Source organism: Anser anser (assembly GCF_964211835.1).
Source record: "Anser anser genome assembly, chromosome: Z".
Classification (NCBI taxonomy): domain Eukaryota; kingdom Metazoa; phylum Chordata; class Aves; order Anseriformes; family Anatidae; genus Anser; species Anser anser.
The window spans coordinates 60,550,752-60,572,922 of NC_139723.1; the positions used below are offsets into that span (position 1 = coordinate 60,550,752).

The 22,171-nt window shown below is 38.3% G+C and overlaps 1 protein-coding gene across 2 annotated transcripts in view; it reads left to right on the top strand.

Moving 5' to 3' along the window:
* The window catches only part of TNPO1 (transportin 1), an 83,515-nt gene that overhangs the window by 37,050 nt on the left and 24,294 nt on the right, over positions 1-22,171 (top strand). For both annotated transcript variants that reach the window (XM_083816929.1, XM_083816930.1), the window contains 8 exons: positions 2,791-2,940; positions 6,861-6,967; positions 7,998-8,131; positions 12,155-12,236; positions 12,968-13,090; positions 18,453-18,571; positions 19,792-19,852; positions 19,984-20,152. In XM_083816929.1, the coding sequence (XP_083673055.1) occupies positions 2,791-2,940; positions 6,861-6,967; positions 7,998-8,131; positions 12,155-12,236; positions 12,968-13,090; positions 18,453-18,571; positions 19,792-19,852; positions 19,984-20,152 (945 nt within the window). The remainder of the gene's footprint in view (positions 1-2,790; positions 2,941-6,860; positions 6,968-7,997; positions 8,132-12,154; positions 12,237-12,967; positions 13,091-18,452; positions 18,572-19,791; positions 19,853-19,983; positions 20,153-22,171) is intronic.

Consider the following 22,171-nt stretch of genomic DNA (forward strand, 5'->3'; position numbering starts at 1 on the left):
AAAACTCCTCAGACCTATATTATTGTTTTCTGACAGTGCAGTTGTTAAGTTGTCGAATGCCCTGAATTCCATAGATATCTTCGTGCAGTGAGGTATCAGAAATTTTTTTTCTCAAACTAAGATTCTGACTGTGGTGTGGTTGTTAAAATGCCTGAGTATCAGATTCTGTGTTGCTTCTGTAGCTTAAATAGTCAGGGTCTGTTTAGCAGTCTCTTTGGCCCGTCTTTGTGATCTGTTTGCCACCTCTCAGCATGGTGATAATTGGCTTTGTTTTTTGTCTTTAATCTTTCTGCTTTTCTTGCTTCTTGTTCTTTGCCATTTGACAGAGATGTGACTTCTGGTATGAATCCCTTGCAATCTTCGCAAGTCTGCGATAAATGTTTACTATGAAGAATAGTCTTTCTATCCTTATCTTGGCTAAAGGAATGGATTTGACATACTTGATACTGCTGCACTCCATAGGATGCTCCATAAGGCAGTACTTCAGCAGCATTTTTCTTAAAGGCAGCCTTGATATTTATTTAAACCAGCTGGCTAATCTGAGAAATTTCTTAGTACCTGTATCTTTGCTTGGTTAAATTGAAGCTGTTGTTTTGTCACTTTTGCAATCGTGTCCAGGCATACTAAAGGGCAACTGTTTTTCCTTAATGGAGTGCTTAGTATTTTCTGGCTAATATTAGTTTATACTAATAGCGGCTAACATATCGTGTCTAATCAGACCTTGGACGTAACTCTGACCTCCTGCACCCCTAAGAAGATACTGCTGGCAGATAAAAGAATGAGCAATTATTGTATTGTGTCTAACTGGTCGCTAAGATGATGCATAAATTGTGGCTTGCAAGGACTTTAAATCACATGGGAATTAAAGAAGGACTCCTCTGGCTTCTATCCTGGCCAAACACATAGACACAATTTTAATTGCTTACGGAGCACTGGATTTCTTGAAGATGCGCTGTCAGTGGACTGCAGTTATGTAAAGCAGTCAGAGTTTGACACATAAAATTGGTTTAATAGTAGATGTAGAGATTTTACTTTTAATTCAGTAAGTATTTCAGTCAAAACTGAAGCTGATCATGCATTCAAATGGGAACTTGTTTCTGTAGGTCATTCTCTAACAGAATTTTGTTGATGATATCTTCAAATTGTTGAAAAAAATGATGGAATTATTTGGTTTGATTTGCCAAGTAGTAGTTATACTGTCTGTCACAAGTCATAACCAAGTTCTGTGGTTGTGAAAAGCTTCTCCACTCATCTAGTCTCCATTTAAAATAGCAAACACTCTTTGCCCCTCCTTTTTCATTCTCCCAGAAAATTTGTTGGCCCTTGAAATGCTGCTACACTATACAAATGAAACAATATGGGTTTTTTGTTTGTTTGCTTGTTGTTGGGTTTTTTTTTTGTGCTAGTTAAAAGTTTGATGGTACTTAAAACCTATGGTGTAGGTAAAGTTGCATAATTGTTTCAAATACTTATTTAGTGTGTGGCTTCCTGGTTTATAAAAATTTCTATACAAAAGCTATGTTTTTGAGTCAATACATTTGTAGTTACAAAGCATAAAAAATAATGCTTCTTCAGGAAAAATGAAATATGAACATAGAAACTAGATTAAAGAGTGCCTGATGGCTTTCTGGTTTTGGAGCTCAGATAAGATAAGTTGATTAAAATTAACTTTAATTTCTAATCAACCAAGCAAAAAACCCTGTCCTGAGAAGGGCTGCTTCTGTTTTAATTAGCCCTGATCATAACAAAAGTGTCTGACTGCCAGATGTTGAAGACATCAGGGTGTACTGAAAGTACTATGTTGTGATGCAGTAACTTTAATGTTAAAATATTTTCGAAAAGTGCATATCTTACTTTACTTATCTTTATTCTATTTGGATATTAATCATTTTGAAAACCTACAATAGATCTGTGTGAAAACTGTAAATTCTTGTTGCAAATAAACTTTGAATATCCTTATTTCTTGCCCAGGTCAGGGCTATGAACAATAGCAAAAGAAATTCAAACGTGACTAAAATACTAATTAAAATTACCTTTATGTGCTGTTTAGAGTTGCTGTAAATGTAAAGGTTCTTATAGTATAAACTTTCTATATAGAACATCCAGATCTTACTTTCAGCGTGTTTTAGAAGTAATACGAAGTTACTCATTCTCATGAAGAACCAAGCACAAGCCTACTCCAATATAACTGAAAGGTCTCAGCTGTTCTTTTTCCATTCTTCCTGTTGTCGCAGTAATTTAGAGGAATACACAGGAAAAAATAACTCGGCGAACTCAAACTTGAACTGAAACTCAAGGTGGTCTTAATTTGAATTTTTACTCTGTTTAGGTCTGTTCTGGTACCTTTTTTTTTACGGTTTGCACTGTGTAACACCTGTTAACAGTGTTTAAAGCCTTTTTTGTCTCCATCTTAGTTATTAATTTAATGGATCAGTAGAACAGCTGGTATCTGAAGGGAGTTCAATATTCTGTAGAAAAATAAAACGCTATTTCTCAGGGAGTCAAGTTTTTTCTCTTACCCTGTGAATTCAGATCTATTCCCTGCCTATATCTAGAAAACTGTATCTCAAAATGTTGAATAGGCAATACTAATAGTCTAATTTTTGAATAAATGGAAATACTGGATTCTGAAACTAGAAAGCTTTGCTACATAAATAGATGGGTGTAGTTGGAGGAAGAAATAAGATTAATATCTCACTATAAGCTTTGTTCTTGTTGCATTGTTTGGAAATCTGCCTTATTCTTCTGTGAGCTGATTGAAGGTTGAATGTAACTTATTTTCTGTTGCAGATGAACCAACACGTTCCTTGAGTGGTCTTATCTTGAAGAATAATGTAAAAGCACACTTCCACAACTTCCCAAATGGAGTAACTGACTTCATTAAAAGTGAATGTCTGAACAACATTGGTGATTCCTCTCCCTTGATTAGAGCTACTGTAGGTGAGTTTGCTCTTACTGATATCGGTAACATTTTCAGTATGCAGAGTATATGAGTTGGAGCCTCACTAGAAGGCTAAAGAGTTGTTAAACTCCTGAAACTGTTTGCTTCTGGTAATTGTTGCAACTTCAGAATGTTTCAATGCAGATATTAACGTTCAGTATGAATATGTGCAAGTTGGACTTATTTTTGCTTCCTGTTTTCTTAAGTTGATTTAGCAATTCAGTTCACATCTCTTAAAATATAACTAAAATAAGTTTACTTAAATCTACTAAAACTCAGCTCTTTGCTGTTTTTTGTACCTGAAAATAGGAACAAAGGTCTGACTTCCGAACGATTTTAGCACTCCATTTGCTTCAATTAAATACTTATGTAGCTGCTTTCTTTTCCTCCCTCCCCACCCATGTATGCACATACATTCATACCCCTTCAGGGAATCATAATTACTGTACCATGTGTGACATACGTTCACATAACGAGCTTCTGCTTTTAAACACCTCTTCTAGAGAACAGTAGATAAATTGTGGTGATTGGAACATCATCTACAAGTGTTTTTATTTTTTTTTGCTACATGAAGTTCTGATTTCCTAACTGTTTTAGTGTACCTCTTCCATAAAATGTTGCAAGTGTGCATTATTGTTATTTTTATAAGCAGAGGGTTTTTTCTGCCTGCTCTTTGAGAATATGATTTCCCTTATTTACTACAGTCATTGCAGTAATTCCCCTTGTCCGCTCCAAAAAACTAGAAAAAAAGTAAAAAAAGCATTAACAGTATAGTTGATTACAAAAGGAAGAAAGAGAGCATGTGCCACTTCAGAAGAAATTCAGCTCGTATCAACTGATTCCTGTTGGCTCAGCAAGCATATAAAATAATCTACCAGTTACTGCTCCGTTAGAGTCACTTGGTTTTGTTTTTGTCTGCTCTGTAGGATTGCTTCCCCACACAGCTCTATTATTTACTTTGGGCTAGAGGAAAAATGCCCATCTCTTAGTTTTTGTTTTTTTGCTGTCTCATCACTTTTGAAGCTGATTTACTGTGATTTTTATTAATGTCTCATTTCCTTAACAACAGTAGAAACTTTCAGGCTGGAGGTTGTGCTTACTATTTGTTCGTAGGAATTGTCAGTGTCGTACAATGGAACTGTCTAAAGGAGATATTCCAGCTCCATTTGGAGTGCTGTCTTAGGGCTGTTTCGTGGTTTGGTGTTGGTTGCTTTTCTGCAGGGGTCGTTTAATTGTTTTCAATCAGTTCTTTGATTTCTCCTAGTAAAAATAGTTTGTGGATTAATAATTAAATTACTGTTGAGCTTTAAGGGATCCTTGCAGGGATTATTCAGTCAGGTACGAACTCTGAAGATGCATACGAAGTGATCAGCTGTGAGCATACATATGTAAGGATTCCTAGTTAGCACATGCTTTGCACCTTCCTGTGTGAAGTAATTAAAGACTTCTGTCTTAATAGTGATCTTGGTCCAATACCCACCAGTGACTTGATATCAGCAAGGTGTAAATGTTACTACCTACCTACACAGCTTATTAGCATATGAGCTGGCATTTACTAGTCAGAGCTGCTCGTTGAGATGAGTAGTTTTTTGCTGTTCAAGCACAATCAATTTAATGGGACAACCATAACAAAGATCTCTGTAACTCTGAGAGGAAAACAAGCACATACAGCAGCATCAAAATACCATCAGGGAAGTAATGCAGCCTTCACTCCTTTGTGGTCTCTGGTGCTTACCAGACAAAAGCTAATACCTTTTGATCAAGATGGAGGCAAGCTGATAAGTTCTCTTGTCAGAAGTCATCTCACAGAAGAGAATGAACACAGCAATAGAGTCAGTTTTAGAACAGTGACTTAAGATTGAATAGTAAATGTGTTATTTTTTCCTTACTTAGTGTTATGCTTTTTTTAACCCCAACATGAGTAACTGTGCAAAACTTCTACGTTCAGTGTAGTAGAGATCTTAAAAACCCTCAAGACAATGTTAAAATATGGATTCAAATTTAAAAAGGACTGGTGCATGTGTTGAGGACCCACCAAGTTAACCAGGAAATAAATGCATCTATTTAGAAGGTGTTTGACTATTTTTAGAACTTCCTAGGAATTCTGGTTTGGTCAGGACTGTACCTTGGTCAGGTCCTGCTTAAAAGCAAGCAAGTAAAATAGTTTGATTAAGTGGCAGGACTGAAGTGGCAGGACTGAAGAGCTTCACTGTAGAAAGGAAATGAAAGTTAATGATTATTCTTTGTGGGGCGGTTTTGTCATGAAGTTTGGTTTTTTAGAATTAAGGAGTTCAGAAATCAGATTTTTAGGAGCTACAGAGGCAAAACACCACCTGAAAGGAAAAAAAAAAAGCCTTCCCCTGTTCTGTTATTGGCATGAAAGTACTGAAGCATAGCTGCTTTTACTTCATACTCATTTTTTTTATGGTAGAGCTGGTGCTATAAATTAGGGTTGTATATAATTGAAACAATGAGAAAATGATGCTGTCATGACAACTGCACTTCTGTTTTTAACGAATTCTGACATCCCTCTGGACTTTCTCGTATGTTGGGCTAATAGGGTACCAAGCTGCTGCTAATATTATATTTCACATTTGTCAAGTGAAATAGCAGCAGATTCGTAATGGTGATGTGAAGTTCAGTACACATCAAAGACTGTCTTTAAAGATTTTCAGTTTCAATTTATAAACTCGGAGCTTAGAATGTTGGTCAGAAGGAGAGGCCCGCTTTAACTCTCAGGTCTTACTCAAACCTGTCAAAAGTCAGAAACTACTTTGTGACGTTCAGTTTAATTGCATGAGCCAGCAATGTGCCCTTGCTGCAAAGACTAATGGTATCCTGAGCTGCATTAGCCAACGTATTGCCAGCAGGTCAAGGGAGGTGAGCCTTTCCCTCTGTTCGGCACAGGTGAGGCCACACCTCAAATACTGGATTCCTCAGGTCCAGGAGAGACTTTAGCATACTGGAGAGAGTCCAGCAAAGGGCCACAAAGATAGTGAAGGGACTGGAGCACCTCTCCTCTGAGGAAAGACTGAGAGAGCTGGGACTGACTGGTCAGCCTAGGGAAGGAAGAGAAGGCTCCAGGGATCTCCATGTCTGTAAGTATCTGCAAGAAGGGTGCAAAGAAGACAGAGCCAGGTTGTTTCCAGTGGTTCCCAGTGATGGGATGAGGCATAACTACCAGTATTAGTAGTGAATTATTCTAACGTTTAAATTTTGACTTGTATAAAGTCTGTCCTAGTTCTTAAGCAGCCTTCCCTGTTCTTGTCCTCTGATTTGTTTTTCTTGGAATTTCTGTGTATACTGGAAATGGAATTAGTGACTCATTGGCCTGTCCTATCTGTTTGCTGGACCTGAGTCAGCCAACCTCCACAGATGGTCACGGGATGACCTGCGACAGTATGAAAGCTCTTAACAGGTTTTTCACTCTTAACGTGTTTCCATAATGGTTTATATAAACATGGTTAAGTTGTGTTTTCACAACTTGACTACTAGGTTATAAGTTTGCTGAATAATGACAACCATTATGAAGTACTTCCTTTGTTCGTGCTTTTGTATCATAAGAGGCAATTTAAGGTGGATTCTCTGTTTACTGGAGGTCAGGATTTTTATAGTGCTTTGTAATTTTACAGTCAAACCTGTCTTAGTGTTTGGACATGGTTATTTCCTTAACTGGAATTACTTTCTGCCTTAGTTCTCAAGTCTGAGCCCTTCATGGTAGGAGGAAGAAACGACCAGCGTTTGCATTTCAAAGCCATTCAAATATCATTCATAATTAAATCTATTCCTATCTCTATGTTTGCCATTTCTTAATTCCTTTCTTCTTTGAGAAGGCAGGGGAGGGTGGAGAGGGGGAGATGAAAAAAGTGTGAAACGTGAAAATGAAATCTCATTTCCTGCATTCCTCTGATTCACTTAGGCATTCTGATAACAACCATTGCCTCAAAAGGGGAATTGCAGAATTGGCCTGAACTCTTACCAAAGCTTTGCAGCTTGTTGGATTCTGAGGATTACAATACTTGTGAGGTAAGGAGACTTACTTTGAAATAGATTATCTGAAATTGATTATTTTTGTCTCTTCATAGATAACGTTTATATGAATAGTATTTTATGTTTATATGTACATACATATATAATCTCTTCAGATAACAGTGGCTCAAAGTTGGTACTTCCTATTCTACCTTCATTCCTTGTTCTCAACGTTCATTCAAATGAATGTTTTCTTTGCATAAAAGCAGAATAAGGCTGCAGATGGATAGTTGGTAGCATCTCAGGTGGGAAGTGTCCTTAAGTTATGCTCTGTGGTGCCTAATCATTTAGGCATTATCAAGTTGACCTTGACTCTTCTTACTTAAATGCTTCAGTTGTTCATTGTTCATATAACTTCATCTGGAAAAGTGATCTGTCATTGCTGTATCAGGCTAGTGTGAAGTGAACTTTCTTCAGTGTATGTGAAGAAAAAGAATTAAATACCAACCTAAGTGTTATAAACCAAGGAAGAAAAAAAGTCGTCTGATTTAAAAATAAAAAATAATGTGATCACAACTTCAGTTATTTGATACTGTCTCCATAAGTATGTGAAGCATTTTGTATAAAATAATCCTTAGAGATAGAATGATGGTCCAAGGTATCATGCTGTTACATAATGTTTTAGTGCTGTTTTCCCAACAAAAAGAAAAAAGCACTTAAAAGCGAGACTCAAATAGACCATCATACCTACGGTTCTGTTTTACCCTGTAATAAAATCATATATAAATAAAATCAGATACTCCTGCACCAGCTGGTTTTTCAAATAAGAAACAGCTTTTAAGCATTTTTTAAAATAAATTAATATTGCATGCTAAAATGAAAATTAGCACTTGTCAGCTATTTGCCCAGCTTGAGAGCTTACAGATGAAAGTATTAGAGGATGAAAACCTTCAAGGATGTTTCAATTTTACTCTACATTTAACTTACCACATTTACTGTGGTATTGTGCTGAAATTACCTGTTTTGACATACGGCTTTCTTCAGAATGTGAAAGAACAGTTGTATGGTTTGTTTGTGTTTTAAACAGGGTGCATTTGGTGCTCTTCAGAAGATATGTGAAGATTCTGCTGAAATATTAGATAGTGATGTATTGGACCGACCTTTAAATATCATGATCCCTAAATTCTTGCAGTTCTTCAAGCACAGCAGTCCAAAAATAAGGTAGGTTTATATCTTGTACTGCAGTTCTATGTTAAAAATATTATTTAAATGAGCAGCAAGGTTGATGTCTTGTAGATCTATTCAAAATAGTCTAATTTGAAAAAAAAAAAAAACACAAAGTATATTAAGTTCTAAACACTACATTAAATTTTTCATAATAGGCAACATGACAAAAGGAACACTTTGATATGCAAAATCATGGACTGTAGATTTGAAAGATGTATAAAAGAGAGGTTGATCTATTAACCCAGCAGACTAGCATGAAAATTGTTGATGCATGGAATCTCTGTGCCATTTGCTTGTTCAGGATCGTTTGAAAAAACTATGTTGCATGCCTCATTCATTTTGAAATGACTACAGCAATGAGAAAGTCAAGAAATCATTTGCTGATAATTTCTGAGTTCTTTCAGGAGAATGTTTCTGCTTTTTTCTTCTAACTGCCCTGAAACTTATAAAGCTTTTTATCTTTCAACTGGGTCAAATTAAATGGGTTCATCTTTTCACTTGAATACTATATTAATCTATTCGAAGTAACATAAGTACGGGGGAAAAAAGAGGATTCAAGAATTAACTTGTTACTGCTAGTATTTATCAACAAGAGTGGTAGCTTTTACCCTGAAATAAGGCAGCCACATGCCCATGCTCAAAGAAGGTTAATGGTATCCTGAGCTGCGTTAGCCAAAGTATTGCCAGCAGGTCAAGGGAGGTGAGCCTTTCCCTCTGCTCCTTGCTGGTGAGGCCACAGCTCAAGTACTGTGTCCAGCTCTGGGTTTGATCTGTGTGGTCACAGATCAGGTACAAGAGAGACATTAGCATACTGGAGAGAGTCAGCAAAGGACCACAAAGATAGTGAAGGGGCTGGAGCACCTCTCTTGTGAGGAAGGGCTGAGAGATCTGGGACTGTTCAGCCTAGGGAAGAAAAGGCTCAGTGGGAATATCATCAATGTGATAAATACCTGAAGGGAGCATGCAAAGAAGACAGAGCCAGGCTCTTTCTAGTGGTGTTCGGTGACAGGACAAGAGGCAATGGATAGAAACTGGAACACAGGAGGTTCTATCTGCTCATCAGGAACAACTTCTTTCTATGCCTGTGACAGAGCACTGGCACAGGTTGCTCAGAGAGGTTGTTGAGTCTCCCTCGGAGATCTCCAAACACAGCTTGGACATGTTCCAGGCAACCTGCTCTGGGTGTCTGGCTTGTGCAGTAGGTTGAATGAAAGCAGATGAATTCCAGAGGCCCCTTCCTCTAGGGAATGATTCTGCAGGAATTCTGTGGATACTGGGATTCTGAGCATTTTTGTGAAATGTATTTCTTGAACTCCTATTCGAAAGTTGTGTTTGCGCACCTTAAGGACTTTAACTCTTCATTGCCAACACTAGTAGGTGGTGAAGATTAAAAGGAAGAGTAGAGAAACTAGAGATTTATCGTAGAATCACAGAACAGCTTGGGTTGGAAGGGACCTTAAAGATCATCTAGTCCAACTCCTCGCCCCCACACACACACCATGGATCAGGGGTGTCTTTCACTGGATCAGATTTCCCACAGCCCTGACCAGCCTGGCCCTGAACACTTCCAGGGATGGGGTATCCACAGCTTTGGATAACCTGTTAGAATGTGTCACTGCCCTCACGGTGAAAAATTTCTTTCTTATATCTGACCTAAATCTACCCTCGTTCAGTTTCAGGCCATTACCCCTTGTCCTATCAGTACAGGCCATGACAAAATATCTGCATCTTTCTTAGAAGCCATCTTTAAGTATTGAAAGGCTGCAGTAAGTCTACTTGGAGGCGCTGGAGGCCCTCTGGCTGTGGCCATCCAGCCAGTCCTTGATCCCCTGAATCCATTAAATCTTTCCGGTTTAGAGATGAGGATGTTGTGTGGGACTGTGTCAAAGGCCTTACAGAAGTCCAGTTAGATGGCATCAGTTGCTCTTTACTTGTCCACTGATACAATCACTCCATCATAGAATGCTACCAGATGGGTGGGGCATGATTTGCCCTTGGTGAAGCCATGCTGGCTGTCACAAATCACCTCCTCATCCTTCAGGTTCCTTGACATTGCTTCCAGGAGCATCTATTCCATGATCCTCCCAGGCACAGTGGTGAGGCTGACCAGTGTGTAGTTCAGCCAATTCCCTCAGGACCCTGGGATGCATCCCATTGTGCCCCGTAGACTTGTATGTGTTCAGGTTCATCAGGTGGTCTTGAACTCAATTGTCATTTACGTTGGGAGAGACTTCATACCCCCAGTCCCTGTCTTGAGGTTCAGGGACTTGAGAGATGTGAGAAGAGTTAACTGCTAGTGAACACCAAGGCAAAAAACTGTTGAACCTCAGCCTTCTCTGTGTCTGTCACCAGTTCTCCAGTTTTGCTTATCAGAGGGTGTACATTCTCTTTAGTCATCTTTTTCTGGTTAATGTACCTGTAGAATCCCTTATTATTCTTTGCATCCCAGCTCTAACCGTGCCTTGGCTTTCCTGATTCCATTCCCATACTCTTCCCAGGCCATGTGTCCCTGGCTTCCATTTCCTATGCATTTCTTTCTTACACCTCAGTTAGACCAGCAGGTTTAACCACTGAGGCACACGAGATTTCTGCCTTCCCTGCTTGATTTCCTACATGTGGGAATTGAGACCTCTTGAATTCCGTGGAAAGTGTCCTTAAAGAGCTGCTAGCTCTAATTAGTCCCTCTATCCGTAAGGACACATTTCCCAGGAAATCTCATACAAAAATTTTTTTAACAACTGGAATTTTGCTCTCCTAAAATTTAGGGTCCTGACTTTACTCTTTGCCAGGCCCATATCCCTCATAAATTCCACGAGGGTACGATCACTGCAGCCCAGACTGCCTCCAGTCTTGACCTCTTTAATTACCTCATCTGTGTTGGTGAGCATCAGGTCCAGTAACACTTATATGGTTGGGATACCCATCTTATGATAAAATTAAAATAAGATTTAGAAACTCACTGACCTGAAATAGATGCATGCTAAGACAAATACACAAAACATGAAATTGCACTTTTGGAAAGATAAGCTTAATGCTTGATTGCAGCTGGGAGAGATGGAAATTTTTTTTTTTACTTACCACATTCTACAGTTTCTTTAACTTTGTCTGCTTCACTATGTTTATGGCTTTGAGATTTTCTTAAACCAATTTCAAGGTTAAGGCAAGCTATCTTCTCGGCTGCAGCCTAATTTCAGTAGATAGTGCTGAAGTATGAAGAATATTAGTAGTACCAATAACTGCCTTATATTTGTCCGACAGCTTTTGAGCAATGTTTTACGAGACTGTTTTCCAAGAAATGTCTGAACAGAATTTAAGTTTGGAGTTACATTAGTATAAATACTTGAATGGATCTTGAAAGGCTTTTAAAGGTAGTTTTGCCTTTTGCCTTTGCTTACAGAACTTAGTTTTTGCATCTCTGGGAATGAAAAAAGACCTGTAAGTAGTGGCTTTGCATGAGGTAGATTAGAACAGATGTTTCAGTTGTAGTACATCTCTACCAGAAGTCTTCCAGTATGTATCCAACTGCAAGTGTATGTTTGTTCTAAGCTATAACTGTATTGTTGACACTTGGTCTCGTTAAACACTAAAAATACTGGGGGAATACTGGGGGGGGGGCAGGGAAGGATACTTAAAGATGAGGAAGGGCATGTTAAAATTTCACCATGTTGACTTTTATGTAATTGTTGGTAGTGGAGATCAATAATCATAACACGCTCAAAAAGAACATCCTTAGATGCTGCTAGGAACAAGTGTGCCAGATATAGTCATCCTGCTCTGGTTTTTATTTACTTTACATTCTGATTTTTACATATTTATTAGGTGTATTGGAGTATAAAGTGGTACGTAAAAATGTGATTTACTAGTTTTCCTTGGTAATACCGTAGATGAACAGACTTTTTTCAGTCTTGCTTCTAGGTGATCTTTGGTCAATGTGATTTGATTCTGATTGGTTTTGATGCCTTCGTACGGTTTCGAAAAAGGTTTTAAATCACAAAAATGTAATTTTGATTGTTCTAGATCTCACGCTGTTGCATGCGTCAATCAATTTATCATCAGCAGAACACAAGCTCTTATGATGCACATAGATTCTTTTATTGAGGTGGGTATGCATTCTTGGTGGTGGGGGGGGATTAAGGCAAATTGAATGTCTGTTCTTTCCAGAGCTTTGAATAATGTTCTACAACTGCCACTTATCTCTGGCTTACTGTTCTTAGCTTTATGTTTACCCTATGCGTTGAAGTTTTTGTATGCTTGTGTGCTGAGTTGATTAGTCTAGGCAGTCTCTTACATAAAAAGTAGTATTTTGAAAGGTGTTTCCTTTTCATAGTTGGAGGAAACTTTTTTGCATAAAGATGTAGAAAGTAATGAGACCAGTCTGTTACTTAACTGTGATGGAGAGAGCTCGGTACAGGGATCGTCATGTCATTTAATCTGTCTGGGTGATGGGTGTCTTTTTAATACTACTACTAAACATGAGCAAGAAGGGTGGTACTTCAGGTTATCTACAGAATTTCATTTGCTGCTGTTGCATACTGAAGCATTGCTTTAGAACTTCATTTACGTTTACAGAAAAATTAAATAGCTGGGGAATAATGTTCTTGTGTCGGGGTCTAACATTCCCAAGTGTTTTTGTTATGTGTACTATGCACACTGAGAATCTGAAAATACTATTTGCTAAAGCAAGTATCTGTAAGAAGTAATATGGTATTCTGAGGTGTGGGGGAGGTAACAGAATTACATATTTGGATACTTTAGTTTGCTAGTAATATAAATTTAAATGCAAGATGAACTTGGTAAAATAAGACTTTAACTGGTATTAATTTCCAACAGAATCTTTTTGCGCTGGCTACTGATGAGGAGCCTGAAGTACGCAAAAATGTTTGCCGCGCTCTGGTAATGTTGCTGGAAGTTCGAATGGATCGCCTTCTTCCTCATATGATTAGTATAGTTGAGGTGAGTCTCATTTCCTTCACTGCATGATGAAACCAGTTTGGGATTGCAGAAATAACAAATAAAAAGCATTTCCAGGGAATGCTTTTCACTGAGGAGGTGTAGAAACAGATAATCCTTGAAACTATTTCCAGGCATGTGAAGGACAAGAAAATCATCGGGATAGTCAGCATGGATTCACCAAGGGAATTCATGCCTTATCAGCCTGATGAACTTACATAGTGAAATGACCAGCATGATGGATGAGGCAGCAGTAGATAGTCTTCCTGGACTTCAGTAAGGCCTTTGAAACTGTCCCCACATAAGATCCTCATAGTGAAGCTGTTTAAGTGTGAGGTGGATCAAAAACAGGCTGAAAGGCTGGACCCGTAGGTTAATGGTCAGTGGTGCAAAGTCTACTCAGAGTCCAATAATGAGAGGAGTACCCTGGGGCATCAATACGGGGCCCAGTCCTGTCTAACATCTTCATTAACAATCTAGACAATGGGGTAGAGTGCACCCTCGGTAAAGTTGTTGATGACACAAAACTGGGAGAAGTGGCTGACTCGCAGTAGGGCCATGCTGCCATACAGAAGGAATTCAGCAGGCTGAAGAGGTGGGCTGGCAGGAACATCATGAAGTTCATAGAGGAGAAGTGGCAAGTCCTGCACCTGGGGCAGAAGAACTCCATGCACAAGTACATGCTGGGGGCCACCCAGGTGGAAAAGTAGCTCTGCAGAAAAGGACCTGGAAGTCCTGGTCTGTGCTGATTTGAACATGAACTAGCAATGTACGCTTTCCACTACAAAGCCTAACAGTATTCTTAGCTGCATTAGCCAAAATTATTGTCAGCAGGTCAGGGGAGGTGAGCTTTCCCCTCTGCTCAGCACTGGTGAGGCTGCACCTCAAGTACTGTGTCCCATTCTCAGCTGCTCAGGCACAAGAGAGACGTGGACATACTTGAGAGAGTCTAGCAAAAGGCCACGGAGATGGAGAGGTGCTCCAGTCCCTTCACTTAAGAGGAAAGGCTGAGAGATGTGGGACTGTTCAGCCTAGGGAAGAGAAGGCTCAGTGGGAATATCATCAATATGTATAAATACCTGAAGGAAAGGTGCAAAGGAGACAAGAACCAGGCTCTTTCTACTGATGCCCAGTGACAGGACCAGAGGCAATGGACAGAAAATGGAACAGGAGAGGTTCTGTCTGCTCATCAGGAACAGCTGATGTTACAAGACCACGTTGAAAATCTTAGTTCTAGTATTGGTATTGCTACAGTTTACGCATCGAAGCTGTAACTTTTCTTCTGCATGTGTTGATCATGGGATAAGACATGTTTTGCTATGTAGCTGAGATGCTATTTGGGCTGCTAACAAAGTTGCCTACCATTGCATTCGGTTGTAGAGGTTAATGCTGTTTGATAGTTCCATTATCATTCTAGATAAGTCAACTGGCAAGCAAGTCTGCACTAGTATGCTTCTTCCCCTCCACTCCCCCACTCAGCTGTTTGAATTGAGTAATTTCCATATTTCCAGGAAATATTGGCAATTTCCAGGTAGCCTTTACATACGCTGCTTGCCAGACTTAAAATATAGCTAAGGTCAGTCAGCCGGATTTCATGTGAACAGTGGGTCACAGCCCAATGTCATACTCCAACAGGGCTAGGTCCAGACAACATGAAGAAAATTTCAATTTTTTTTTTCTTGGACTCTGGCTTCCAATAGGGATCAATGAAACAGGTGACAGCCTTGGTCTGGTGTCTAGTCTTTTCTGTTTGTTATCTGGAATTCCACACTATCAGTACAAGATGTGTTCTCATGTAGTGTAGGACAAGCAAAGATTATTGGTTCTTGAGATTTTTTTTGTCTGGTTTAGAGCTTTTTTTTTTTTTTGACAAGAAAGATGTAGTGATGAAAGCAATATCATCTTGCTCTTCACCCTCCTAAGATTCGTGCCTTTGCAGGTAGAAATAGTGTCACTAGCCAAAAGATCCAAGATTGTATTCTCATTATACTTGATATTTTGTTGTTGGGAAAAGTTAATAGATTCCTCTCTGCAAAAGGCAGTTGTCATGAATTTCTGTTCTAGAACGAAGTCTAGACTTTTTTCAGTTTTGGGGCTACCATGTATAGTTACTGATTTTCCACAGTTCTGTGTGCATCTTGGTATACCCTGAACCGCAACTATCGTTTAGTATTCAAATGAGTAGTTTTTGCCCTCTGAAGCTTGACCACCTCCAAGCTGCTGATGGTGGCTATTCTAAGTAAGTCCAGGGAGTCTTAAAAAAGAGATAAAGCATGTATCCACGTGCTGTTTTTCATGCTAATGCAGAACCAATTTTAAAATGATTAAGAATATTAGTGATCCAAAGACAGGTCATCTTGCCCAGTATTGTGCTTTTAAAGCTGACAAGTTTAGTAATAACTTGCATACCAAGTTACTGAAGCATAAAGGAATAGCTGAGTGTGGGTTTCAGTGGGCTTTCTGAATGTGTACTTACAGGTGAGCAGAAGCAGATGCATGCGTTTTGGTTTTTCATTTTTTGTTTTTGTCTGAAAACTTGGTTACAGGATATGTCAAGAGTAGACCTAACTGTTTTCCATTATTAGAATACACTTTGATGTTCACAGCCGATATGTATCCAAACATGTGGATCATAAGTTCTGTCTCAGTAGAAATCCTGACTTTTTATCATACAATACATAATGAGATAGCTTGTGATGAATGAATAGTGTATGGTTGATATGAAGTGCTAACACAGAAACTCAGCTTGTCATAAGATGTTGTGCATCCTGTTGCTTTCTTCAGATAAAGATGTGTCTGTTACTTCTCAAAGGATGTGCTCTTAATGCTTTGTGTATTCTGCCATTCTTTTCTTGATGGTTTGGCTTAACAAGATTGTCATAATGCTGTTTACGTTATAAAGAACGCAAAACTGTATTGAATAATCTTCCTGCACAGTTTTGTAATTTGCAGTTATGAAGCAACTATTTTCGTTGCCTAAAGTCAGAATTTTATAATTTATCATTAAAAGTACTTGTTGAAATTTAGCATGATGATATTAAACAAAATCTTCAGGTACCCTTCCCACGTTTTGCTTTGTTACTAGAATCACTGTTCTTACTATGATTTCTAGGCTGTGTATATAATTATCTTATACCACTGAATGTAAGTAGCTTTTTTAATCAACGATTATTTAACTTTAAGCAGCATGTTATAATACATACATAAACATGTAAGCGGCATGTTATAATATATATATATATAATGTATACTTGAAATGACAGTGTGAGGAGTGCCTTCAAACAGATTACTACTCGTTACTTTTTTCACTTTTGTGACAAACAACCAAATGGAACAAAATAGTGGATTTTTAAGGTCTCTAGGGGAAAATCCTAAATTAGTGCAAATTTCAGTTGCACTAATGAACCCTTGCTTGTAGTAGTAGGGTTTTTTTTATCTTTTCCAAGCTACAATTTGATGATAACTCAGAATAGAGGGGTATTTCTGTTACTGTTAGTTCTTAGTCACAATAGCAAACCCTTAGGAAAAGCTTGCAGTTTAGTTTAATTCTGTAGAAAGGGGTGTATCCATGGAAAATCATGCATCCTTGAAATGCATAAGGATAAAAAAGAGGTTTCTATTTCCAGGGGGGAAAAATAGTATTCTGAAGTAACTGAAGGATTTCTTTTGCTTGTTTTAAATCCATGTATGAGGAGAGGTAGCTGCAAGAGTTTCTGCAAGGCTTCTAAAATGAGTAGAATTATAGAATCATTAAGGTTGGAAAAGAACTTCAAGATCATCAATTCCAACCATCCACCTAAAAACTACCAAGGCCACTACTAAAACATGTCCCTAAGCGCCACATCCACACATTTCACTCTTAAATACCTCTAGGGAGGGGGGAACTCCACCACTGCCCCAGGCAGCCTGTTCCAATGTCTAACCCGTCTTTCCATGAAGAAATCCTTCCTGATAGGCAATCTAAACCCTTCCTAGTGCAACCTGAGGCCATTTCCTTGTGACCTGTCACTTTTCACCTGAGAAAAGAGGCTGGTACCCACCTTGCTACAACTTCCTTCCAGGTAGTTGTAGAGAGCAATGTGGTCTCCCCTCAGCCTCCTCTTCTCCAGACTAAGCAACACCAGTTCCTTCAGCCATGCCTTATGTGTCTTGTTTTCTAGCCCCTTCACCAGCCATGTTGCTCTTCTCTGAACATGTTCCAGCACCTCAGTGTCTTTTTTGTAGTGAGGGGCCGAAAACTGAACACAGTGCTCAAGGTGCAGCCTCACCAGAGCCAAGTTCAGAGGGACAATCACTTCCCGGACCCTGCTGGACACACCATTTCTTATGTAGGCCAGGATGCCGTTGTCTTCTTGACCACCTGGCCACACTGTTGGCTCATGTGCAGAGGGCTGTCAGCCAGCACCACAAGGACCTTTTCTGCCAGGAGACATTTCAGCCACTCTTCCTCAAGCTTAGACTTCTGCACGAGGTTGTTATGACCCAACTATAGCACCCAGCATTTAGCCCTGTTGAATGCCATACGTTTGGATGTGGCCCATTGATCCAGCCTATCCAGAACCCTCTGCAGAGGCCTCCTACCTGCAGGCAGATCAATACTCATGCCTAATGTGGTGTCGTCAGAGGGTGCACTCGATCATCTCATCAAGATCATTAATAAAAACGTTAAACAAAACATGCCCCAATGCAAGCATGGAAGAACACAAATTACTATTTTGGTTGTTGCGTGCATCTTCCCTTCATTGTTCTGGCAGCTGTCTGTAAGAAACTGATGCAGCAATGGTATACTTACATTTTCTAGTTATGCAGGCATTTGATTATTTTTTACTTAAGGGGGATTAAAGGTTCATAGCAAGATTTACAGATTTGATAATCTATGAATTACTATCCAGGCTTGAAAAATGTGAGGGTTTTTTTGTTGTTTTCCTATTAGGGGTTCTACTTATTTAGATTGTCTCATAATCAATTTTTGGAAGCTTGTTATGGCACTGGGATTAAAGAGTATTTTAAAGCGTGTACTTGTACTTCCTTATTCAAAAGTGAAGAGGGGTCAGTTAAAAAAAATCAAAGGAAACTGTTACTTATTATCTTTAGTCGCTGTCCATTGTTTCTTGGTAATAATGTTCTTTCTTAAGCAATGAAGAAATGTAGAGTGAGAGTCATCTAGGATTAAGAAAGAAATCTCAGTTTATTCTCAAATTTTCTAGCCTTATGGAGTCTCTTAACTCTTCCCCTCCCCACAAAGAAACAATATTACTGTGGTGACATACAACATACTCATTTTCTGTGAACACAGTTTGCAATATTAGTAGCTTCTTCTGGTCACATACAACTAATACAAGTAATTTCTTTCTGTATCGTGTAGTACATGCTTCAAAGGACCCAGGACCATGATGAAAATGTGGCTTTGGAGGCTTGTGAGTTTTGGCTGACTTTGGCTGAACAACCCATTTGTAAGGATGTCTTATGTCGGCATCTTACTAAGTAAGTATGAGTATTTACAACTTGTTTTTGAAATAGTCATCTTGAAACTTCAATTGATTTCTTCCTAGTTACTCTTATAAAGACTATATCTATCCTACAGCATGCTTAGAAGAATTTTCCTGTAGCTAGCTGTTGTGCGGAGTAACAATGTTTGTGGCACGGAGTTCATTGAAGAGACTTGTATGTTTCAGACAACTACTTTTAGATGCAATCTGTCACTTTGGTGCTTCTGTGTACTGTGGTCACTATAAAGTTAAGTGTGTTAAACATCAGATGGATGCTAAGATTCACTGTTGTGTGTTTAAGCTGAAACAAACATTTCCACATGACATTGTCTAATATCTGGTGTACCATGGTATACACGAACAAGTAGCCTAGACAACTGCTAATCTGGGGGTCGCAGTGCAATCCTTCTGTGTGTATAGTCATGCCAACGATTGTCTTTATAAAGAAGTTAATAAAATTACATGATCCCTTAGACTTAGGCTGAAAGGGAACGAATATCCACATCTGAGACTTAAATGTCTACATGTCCATAACATTGATTGTAACTTTTTTCCTGACTAATTTTAAAGTAAAGTCTTCTGTGATAATTAACAAAATCTTCAGTGTTCGCATCCAAAAAAAAAAATCTTCATTTAATGCACCCATGGAAGGTTTTTGAAAATACTGTAGTAGTTCTGTCTGTTTTTCCAGACAAGATGTGGAGAGAAGACATGCATCATTAATAGCTTGATTTGTCTTGTAATACATGGTTTCTTATACGTTAGGAGAACTTAATGTAGTTAGACTTCTATCTTCTAGGAATAGTGAGGTAGGGTACTCAGACACGAGTATATAAATTCGCATGTGCTGTTGGTGAGAGCCAACTTAGTACTTATTTATCAAGTACTTATTGAAAAGTTTTAGACTTAATTTGTGAAAGGTGTGTCAGAATAAGTTTCATCTTATGACAGAAAGGTAAAACTCAGTTGTGCTATCTGGCTACCTCTAGTTAGAAAGCTTGTTATTTTAAAATAACACTATTTCAGATTACAAGTACTGATTAGCATCATGAAATGCAGCTTGTATTTGTTCTAGCTTTTGTTATCAGGCTGTTGGTTTTTGGGGTATTCTTTTTTTATTTTGGGAAGGGTTACAAACAAAATTGTGGCCTGAGTAAGTGAAATTTGTCTTGCTTAATATGTGTTATTTTGACATGTATCAATATTTCTTTGTAGGTTGATACCTGTGCTGGTGAATGGTATGAAATATTCAGAGATAGATATTATTTTGCTGAAGGTGAGCACCAATTTCTTTCATTCTGTAGGAATATCTGGGTAGCTTCTGAGCTGTTAATTGGAAAGATATACACTACATTCCTAAATTCCTTGAATAATATAATGGCACTAATGAAAGCATTTTGGTGACAGGGGGATGTTGAAGAAGATGAAGCTATTCCAGATAGTGAACAGGACATTAGACCTCGTTTTCATCGTTCACGGACTGTGGCTCAGCAACATGAAGAGGATGGTATTGAAGATGATGATGATGACGATGATGAACTTGATGATGATGATACTATTTCTGACTGGAATTTAAGTACGTCAAAGTGATGTGTAAAATGTTTTTAAAATACAGTTACTTGCATAATACAAGAACCACAGTAAAAAGAAGACTCTGTATAGGAATACAGAGACTTTAGTTCTGAACAGGAAAAAAAATTCCTGTGGTTTGGACAGGAGGGATGTTGTATCTTTTTTTTTCTTGGGGTGGTTCTTTCAGATGATATTTAGACTATCTGTAAGCTTATTTTTTGTTGTGAATATGGCACATGGAGCTATAAACCTGTACAATTTAATAGATGCTTTGGACTTTAATTCTACAAAATGCAAATCATGGATCACCTATTTAGCTTAAAAAAAATGTAGATGTCATAACTGGGGGAAGCTTAATAATGCTTGCTTTTACTTCAGTCTCCACTCTAAAACTGGTTTGTGTGGTTCTCCCCTCCCCCCTCCATTTGAACAGGCTACTACTGGCAGCTGTTACCAGTATTTCTTTTTATATGTGAGAAACTTGCTTCTGACCAGAGCAGAGCACCTGAGTTACAAAGAGAGCAGATAGTTGTGAGGAAATGACTGTTCTGGTGGTCTATGCATGTGTATGTCATAGGATCTTTAAGCCAATTGGTCATATGGTAAGGAAAGACAATGCCACAAATTACATATTTTTTAATTTATATATATGTGTGTGTATATGTGTATAATTTGTTAGTTCATTCATCGCAAGCAGAATTCTGTCAAATGAGGCTTAAATATACTTTTTAAAAGTAGCCTCATTGTGAAACAGGCAAGGATTTGTCTTCTGTCTGCTTCCACATGAGATAAATCTGTAGCTGCCGCTCTTGTCGTTTCCTTGGTTCTACTGTTCACCACCTTAAAAGGTGAATCCAAGAGCTTATTTCTCAGTTATGATCCAGAAGATGTTGGATAACAAAATGAGGAAGTATAATTTCTTGGTACCGTTAGAAACTTGTGTTTCTTGACATGGATTGGTTTGATTAAAATATGTATTCTTTTTGAATCTGGACAGTCTACAAATAGATTTACTTATATAAATAGGAAATCACACTGTAGATTTTTTTAACAACTTCATGACATGATTTTAAACTACTCCAATCAACCTCTCAGAAGCTATAGGAATAAAATACCTGATTTTGTTGGCTGTCTCAGTGTGGGTTCAAAAACTTCTCAAGCTATGCACCCTAATCTATTCTTCCCCAGTTTTGTTCTTCTTACTGTATAATGAGATATATAAATTACAGACCTTTTTTTCCTTAATGAGCCCCTTTTTCAGTATTGAGACACATCCACATAAACATTTTTTCTTCAAAAGCCCTGATGAGTTTTCATAACAGATGAAGGTACCTTGAAGCTTAGGGATCAAAATAAAAAATTGAGACTTAACTGAATTTTTTAGAATTACGAAGAAAATATTGACATAAGTGGCTTATTTTTGTAAAGTATCTTAAATATATAGTTTTAGACTCATGCTGTTCTTGTCATTGTTGTGTGTAGAGATGGCAGTATTAAATACATATTTTCTGTTATTCTTCAGCTATGAAAAGCGTAGCTGAAATTGACAGAATGCCTTGTGGTAAGAGTTTTAGTTAAGATGGCGAGGAAGCTAAAGCTGACCAGGAGTGGTGGCCTGAAAGAGGAAGAGCAGAACAGCTGGGCAAATGTGTACTGACATGTGTCATCTGGACTTTGAGAGAATTTGGATTATCTAAAGTTCAGAATTGTGTCCCCTATTCCTTATCAGTGTTCTATACTTGACTTTGAATTTAGACAGAGGAATCATCAGTGCAACCTGGCTATTAGCAGTATTGCCTACTAATGATACCTGTAAACTAATCATGGGAGCAATCCTTTTTTCTCTAGTACAAAGCTGAAACAGTCTTAGCTGATAGGTGCAGGTGCTCATCTTTGGGAGTTTGTGCTGTTTAGTATTGATTTTCAGCTGAGATCTTCTGTAAGCTGAAGGCTCTTCTTTGTTTCATGCTAATGTTTTGGACCTCATCTAGGAGCAGAGCAGAAAGTTTTATCTGTTTCAGTA